This window comes from Nilaparvata lugens, chromosome 6 (genome assembly GCF_014356525.2).
Source record: "Nilaparvata lugens isolate BPH chromosome 6, ASM1435652v1, whole genome shotgun sequence".
NCBI classification, from domain to species: Eukaryota; Metazoa; Arthropoda; class Insecta; order Hemiptera; family Delphacidae; genus Nilaparvata; species Nilaparvata lugens.
The window spans coordinates 40,967,739-40,975,402 of record NC_052509.1 but is presented as its reverse complement, the minus strand read 5'-3'; the positions used below and the strand labels follow the sequence as shown (position 1 = coordinate 40,975,402).

At 31.0% G+C, this 7,664-nt stretch overlaps 1 protein-coding gene across 4 annotated transcripts in view; it reads right to left on the bottom strand.

Moving 5' to 3' along the window:
• Positions 1-7,664, bottom strand: part of LOC111059344 (alpha-N-acetylglucosaminidase) — a 77,985-nt gene that overhangs the window by 64,610 nt on the left and 5,711 nt on the right. For 3 of the 4 annotated variants that reach the window (XM_039430807.1, XM_039430806.1, XM_039430805.1), the window contains exons 4-11: positions 7,058-7,276; positions 5,620-5,781; positions 5,076-5,141; positions 4,850-4,913; positions 4,187-4,332; positions 3,268-3,352; positions 1,400-1,549; positions 117-259 (exon numbers count right to left, since the gene is read on the bottom strand). In XM_039430807.1, the coding sequence (XP_039286741.1) occupies positions 117-259; positions 1,400-1,549; positions 3,268-3,352; positions 4,187-4,332; positions 4,850-4,913; positions 5,076-5,141; positions 5,620-5,781; positions 7,058-7,276 (1,035 nt within the window). Of the gene's footprint in view, positions 1-116; positions 260-1,399; positions 1,550-2,919; positions 3,005-3,267; positions 3,353-4,186; positions 4,333-4,849; positions 4,914-5,075; positions 5,142-5,619; positions 5,782-7,057; positions 7,277-7,664 lie in introns of all 4 variants that reach the window. The other variant, XM_039430804.1, reaches the window with a different exon arrangement.

Genomic DNA, 7,664 nt, shown 5'->3' with positions numbered 1-7,664 from the left:
ATTTAAAAAGTAACATACCTGTCAAATTTCATGAAAATCTATTACCACGTTTCACCGTAAATGCGCAACATATAAACATTTAAATTGAAGGAATAATATAAATGAAAAGAAAATACCATAGGTTCAAATCCATTGGTTTCTGACGATATCCCACTTCACTCATGATATCATAAACGATATAGTTTTGGTTGATTCCTTCTGGGGTGAGACCAGTTCCTATCATTGAAGAGTTGGCGAATATTCGTGCTTTGAATGGACCCTGTGAATAAATTTTTCTATAATTTTACAATCAATAGTAAGTACATTCAGACGGGAGTGCCTCAGATCTGCAATATTTCAAAATGTCTAGTGTATGAGCATAACTTGAAAGGTTCTGTTCAATTAGGTTTAAAATGTGAAAGGAAAGGTTAGGGAGGTTGGGTTATGGCTCTTAAATGGCAATATGTTAATATTATTTGAAATGTTTCGATAATTTTATATAATAAACACAAATAAAGAAAAGTTGAAATACTCGCACATTTGAGATATCGCACATATGAATGACACCCATTAAGACCATTTAATTTGTTGCAGCAATGTAAGTTTAAATCTACAGCAATCTCACTACCCTAATTGATCATTCTCCCCTTTCCTTTTTTTTAACGAAAATCCTAATTTAAAGCTGTAAATCAACCCGAAGACTTCTGCAACTATTGACAGCAGGATTTTCGTTGAATAACAATTAACCTATTCGTTAATTAGCATTTGAAAAAATGAAATTTCTTTTTTTTCATTCTGCTAGTCAAATGAAATTTCACCACTTTTTTACTTCTTCAAAAGAAGTTTATTTTATTTATTTGTCACCAATATCAAGAGCACATATCATGATTGGAATATAAAAACAGACTTAGCGTGGTGTAAATAGTCGTACTGCAGTACTGATAGGCCACCTTAGTGGCATAGCAAATACTTGCAGTAAACACTATTTTATTATCAAGAAGTAATTTGAATTTCAGAATATATGAGAATTAATGATCTCAAGGATGTTACGCAGATATACATGATTGAAAATGAAATTGAAATTGCTTTATTGTCTCTTCAAAATAGATACATAATTTACATACACTATACTATTATCAACAATAAAGTTTAATAACAACCTGCAAAGGAGATCCTGAGTGCAGGTGTGAATCAATTGTAATATTACATGATACAAAATAAAGTCACAATAGTAATAAAGAAAAGAAAGAATACAAAACAAAAGCAAAAATATTAAATCATATCCTCAACATCCTAAAATTTAGACATACACGAATGTATCTCAAATTCTTATTCATTAGATTAATTTAGAGTAGATGTTCCTACGATGTTATGATAAGTACATAATTGAAATTGTATATACAAAAATATTCCATTATACCAGATTTAGGTTCTCAGCAGATCCTTGAAGGCCCAATGTTCCGCCGAAATTGTGAAGCATGCACCAAATAAATGGCTGACCAAAGAACGAATCAAAAGTCTCATATTGTGGAAACAATTCGGCATGTAAATCAAGTACTATCATCTTCCCCTAAAACAACAGATATTAAAGGAATAATCATATCGTACACCGCATCCACGATTTAAAATCATTGACATTGATATCAATTTACGATCTAATATTAATTTCTCATATTTGCTAAAGCATGAGTTTGAAGAGAGGAACATCTTATAAGATGTAAGAATAAACATAAGATGTAAGAGTTGCAATTAAAAGTAAATAATTATAGTATAGAATTCCCTGATTCATTACGTGCTGCGTGGTTTAACAATTTATTCTCAATTAAAATTAAATTATTTTTTCACATTTGATGATAACTAGCCTATATACTGATAATACAACAATAATAGTGTTACTATGTTATAGTAGTCAAAACAATTTAGTTTCTAGGACAAAACTGTTCAACTCTCCAACACGATTTCAAATCAATAATTGTGTAGTGTAGTATTCCACCACAATATAAAACCACCCTTTAAAAAAATCAACTACTTTTATTAAATACTTAATTTAATTAATTTAATAAATACAGTTTTATTCTTGCCACATCCACATTTATTATACTTTTGCACAGGATTGCAGTTTCATGTTGAAACCAACACATCTTCAGCTGTAGTGATGATGTTGGTTTCAACACGAAACTGCAGTCATCCGTAAAAGTAGAATGAATGTGGGGTATGACAAAAATAGAACTGTGTTTTTCTATTATGAAAAAATTCTATAATATTAATTCTCATTCAAGAAACTTATAAAGTAGTTTTATATCTCAAGAGTTCATTCGTTTATAAACATGCTGTGCAATTGATCTGTATTATACTCTATATTTAAACAATTGATTTTTTCATTTTTTTTTGCATTCAAGCTATTTATTTCTAAATTATTCTTATTGATCAATAACATGCATGGTGTTACTCATCAAATAGCCTAAATTCTATGGCAAATTAGAAGTTTTTAAATAATATGAATGACCTCTCAGAAATATCATCGATAAATTTCCTATATGTGCTACTCGATTTGACCCCAATCAGACATGCACTAAAATTATGTAAGCTATTAATATTACATGAAAAATCATTGAAAAACTACCATAAATACGACTACACAATTATGAATAATGTAAAATAAAGGAAACAAAAATTAAATAAATTATTTACAAAATGTAAATTATATGACAATAATTGCTCTATTTACAACTGGTGGCGATACTCTTAAAAAAAAACTATCTAGAATTCACTAACACATTCCCCACGTGAACACTGGATTAATAATGTGAAAGGGGCATTTCGTTATTAGCACTATTGATGTTAGTAAAACAAAAGTATGAAGTATCTAAAAGCCTATAAAACATAAGTCTTCCAAACTTATAGTCATGCATTGTATCATAATATTGCAACAGAACTCACAATGGGAACTGAAGTCACAAATGCTTCTACTCTTTTTCGGGTCCAAAATAAAAATTCGTGGTGAAATAACCAACCTTGAAGTAACCTGAAGTTTGTAGACAGTTTATAAAATACACTTACAAAACATTATACAGAATTATATTCTGAATTTACAAGATCTAGCTATTCTTGGTTTTTTATTTTCAGAAAAGCCTACTAAAATCGATTCAAATTAAAATCATAACATTTCAACAGTGTGTTAGGGTGATATTCTGCATGCAAATTGTAATCACATCTACTATTTAAAGTGGTTTTCTAAAACGAATTTGGTTCTAATGCAATCCCATTACAGTTTTTCTCGCTACTCACGGCCTCCACAGAAGTAAACAAAGCTTCAGCTCTTTGTTTATTCCAGAATGAATTATCACTATGTAAGAACCAGCCTTGCAGAACCCTAATAGAAACCAATATTACACTGTCAACTCAATACTCATGTCATATAAATTAACAGAGTTAGGTTAGTAAGTTTTAAAAATTCCCTTTCTAGATGATAGTTGACAATTCATTATTTTTCCATAAGCAGCCTGCACAAAGAGACAATAGTAGCTTCCACCAACTGTAGCGGGGGAACGTGGAATTGGAAATGTCCAGAACTGAAATGTACATGAAATGTCCAATTCCGCGTTGCCGCCGCAGCTAGTAAAAGCTGCTTTGTTCTTGTGTGCAGCGTGATATAGTGAACAAATATTTTGAAATCAATTAATCGTACTGTGAAACACTTTTGAAGAACCCCTATGTAACTCATTTTTCTCTCATCAATGTATAGAATGTAAAAATACCTTTTTATTCTTCTGAAATCGATGTAGGACAATATCAGGTAAGATATCGTTTCAAAAGGAATACCATAGTTTCCAAATTAAATTGTGCAATTAGTTAAAAGTAGAGTAGATCACTATAATTTGTTTCTTGCTTTTAATGCTTCAGGAGAATAGAACTGAAATAAAACGGACAAGTAAGGCAGATATAATAATATCATGCTCCATTGTTCCAAAGAGTATAATTAATAAACTTGAAAATGGGCTTGCTACAAAGCAAATTAATTTTAAATACCCTTTCTAACTTGAAGCAAACAAAATTGATTAGTATTATTTTGAGTTATTATGTTTAAATTCTCATTTGAAGGCTAGATTCTAATCAATTATTCAGAATGTTGAAAATGCGAATATTTGAGATGCAAAAATTTTTAAATATGTTGCTGAGAATCAACTAAAATGATGATAATGATTACCAAATAGCATCCGGATCGGCAACAGTCATTGCTTTATAAGTTGCTTTTCCAATTGAAGAGAGATAGTCGACATCTCCACTTGGAGGAGTCATCTCATTGAACGTGTCACAGTTATACACATGATCTGTACCAAATCGTTCAATGTACTGCAAATGAAAATTGATCAAAATAGACTATTAATCGACAAGGAAATACTCGAATTATGTATTAGAATATTGTATCTCAATAAAATACTTACAATAATATGTTCAAATATTGTATAAAGTTGGAAATTTCTCAGTACATTATAATGTATAATAATTGGTCATTACATGCATTTCAATGTACAAATTCTACATTTATTTCAACTTCTAAATCTCCTAAATGATTTGTTGTGAGCATTGTTACTATACAATACACACTTTATTCGAGGGGGAAAATAACTAGAATTTCTTGGTTGGAAGAGATCTTGAGTCTCAAATTTCCTACACATAATATGCTAAATATTTAAGAAAAGGGGAATTCGCAACATCACAGTAAAGTAGTGCCTATTCATGTAAAATGCTATCTATATGTTTGTAATTTTACATTATAGAATATAAATATAAACTTTAATAAGCCAACATTACATGTTATCAAGCAATGAATTTTATCATAAAAAGGTTTCATCCGATTTTTGCTTACCTTCTTCAAAAATTGTTTTCCAACTTTTTGAAAGAGCGGGTCTTCTGGTGATAGTAACAATGGGCTGTAAAAATAGAATAAAAAGCGTCAGTTTGCTCTACTACCCAGTTCAAGTTTTATGATTTTTTACTTTTTTATGTTAGGTATGAAGTTTTTGATTGAATTAATACCAACAATGACACTATTGAACTACAGTATTATTTGCACTGAGAAAAATTTCGCTCACCAGCAGTATTCATCTTGAAATCTGTTCCATTTTTGTAGAGTTTCCAAAGATGCATTTGGGAATAATCTGAAAAGAAGAAAATCACAATTATTTTCATACAACTACTGAATTTTCTTCAAATGGGATTTTTTCATTTTTATCAATAATTGAAAAGATGACTTGGAGACTTGAAAAACAAACAAGCCGTACATAAATAGGTCAACAAAATGAAACTTTTAATGCAGAGATTATAAAGATTATTGTTATTCGCCACATAGCAAACAATATTCGGTAGTGATAAATACTATCTCAGATAAAAAATTCATTGTCCAATACTAATGAATTCATTACATTTTATAAACATAACAATATTTTAGTTCAATCTCTTTCAGACATAGAAAATAAATTATTATTAACGTATTATTATAGTATTGAATTAATAATATTTTGAAAATCCTCTTATACAGTTTTGGGCTGTGCCGGTTGGTCCTTTTCTGATCATTTTAATGATTTGTTCTTTATATCTAAATAAATAAATTATGACAAGAATATTTTAAAAACATACCTCTTAAATGCAACTGGAACTTGTCCTGCAAAAGCAGGCAGTATAGGAATGATACCTATATTTCTCATCTGTTTCAATATAAGTTTTTGAAGCACTATTGATTTACTATGCCAGGCTGATGACAGAGGTCCTGCCCATCCTCTTATATTTCCCATACGTCCCCTGTTAACAGTCAACTTCATTATTCCATTCTCCTTCAATTCTGATGTTGGTTTTAGAATGACTACTATAGTTTGTGTAAAATAAGTTGAGACTTGGCCCTCCATCCGAAGAAACTACAGGGTTGCCAAATCGTGTAAAATTGCAACTTTCTCAAATTTCCAATTCAACGTCAGAATCGGATGTAGAATATCATCCCCGATATCCTAGTAGTACTAAAAAAGCTTCAGGGTTGAAGGATTAAAAGGAAATTAAACTTTTATGATAAAATTGGAAACATCGCGAAGATGTGTTTTTCTTTTGAATATCACTTCTCTCAGAATCATGGGGCGTCGTAATGCGTAATAATTTTATATCAAATTAACGGGGAGAATGTCTTCTTTCTATTGGTGTCTGGATAATTTTTATCCGAATTATAGTTATTTTTTGATTAATGATTATGTTTGTCAATGTAGAGACATTTCGAGCAGAAAACATGAAATTTTCGACATGCTAGAAACTTTTTTGTTTCAAAAGATAAGTAGATTGTGAAAGCGAGTAAGTTTCTCAGAAATATTCGAAATTATTTTTCCAATTGTCAAACGTACTCGGAAGATCGTATTTTGGTCTCCAAGGAATTTTAAAGTTAGGAGAGCGGCTGCATGGTATGCATTGTGTACCAAATTGTATGCTGAAGGCTGGCAATTTACAAGATATTTGACTGAATTATTTCAAATGCAAGCAGCTGATTGCCTCTAGGAAGGCTGTAATGGAACACTGCTTGGATTATTCGAGGCGAGGTTGTCATTTTCACCAATGTACCTAGAATACCTTTAAATGTATTCTAGGTACCTTGATTTTCACTATTTATAATCATGTGGCTTGCAGTTGCTGAATTTTTCAATCATTCTGTATTTTGTTTTTGTTGATCCCAGCTATTGATAGCATATGGTGGCACACCATTCAGCCGCTATCCTTAACTTTGAAACTCCTGAGAGGCCAAAACACGCTCTTCCGAGTACGTTTGACAATTGGAAAAATAATTTCAATTATTTCTGAGAAACTTTCTTGCTTTCACAACCTACTTATCTTTTGAAACAAAAAAGTTTCTAGCATAAGTCGAAAATTTCATGTTTTCTGCTCGAAATGTCTCTACATTGACAAACATAATCATTAATCAAAAAATAACTATAAGTCGGATAAAAATGATCCAGACACCAATAGAAAGGAGACATTCTCCATTTTATTGTGTAAAGAAGGTCAAAAGTATTTTGAGTAGTTGAGTTATTAAGGTATCTACCAAGCGCTAAATGCAGGACCAGTGAAATGTTCAGCGATTTCTTCCTCAGTCAAACCCAGATCCAAGTAAACTTCTCTCCAGATGGCCTCCTGTGCATTGAAGGCTAGTGCTAAATTAATGCCATTCATTGCCATCCAATCAATTTCACGCACCCATCTTTCTTTGGACCACCAAACAAAACTATAGGATGATGTACATACATTCTGATAATAACGGAATCTGGAAACAACAAACAGAGCATCATCAGAACAAAGACTCATTTTTATGTAAATTGTATTCATTTTTGCAAGTAAAACTACAGAATGGTTTACAAACGTCCATGAGATGAATTATAATGTATACTTTAATAAAGGAATGAACTGGCTTATACATGTATGGGATAGGAAAATCATGTTTGACGGATCATCACGTCTGAACTACTGGACTGATTAACTTGAAATTTGCACATAGATTCTTAATAATTAAGAATTTAATCTCGGTTAATTACTAACCAAGGATGGTTATAGGGCTATTTTTAATTTTTCAAGAGTTCAAGTTTTTCAACATTTCGTCATGTTTTCAGTTTGTCAAGTTTTAAAATAGACTCTTGCGGGCGGAGCACGGGTTA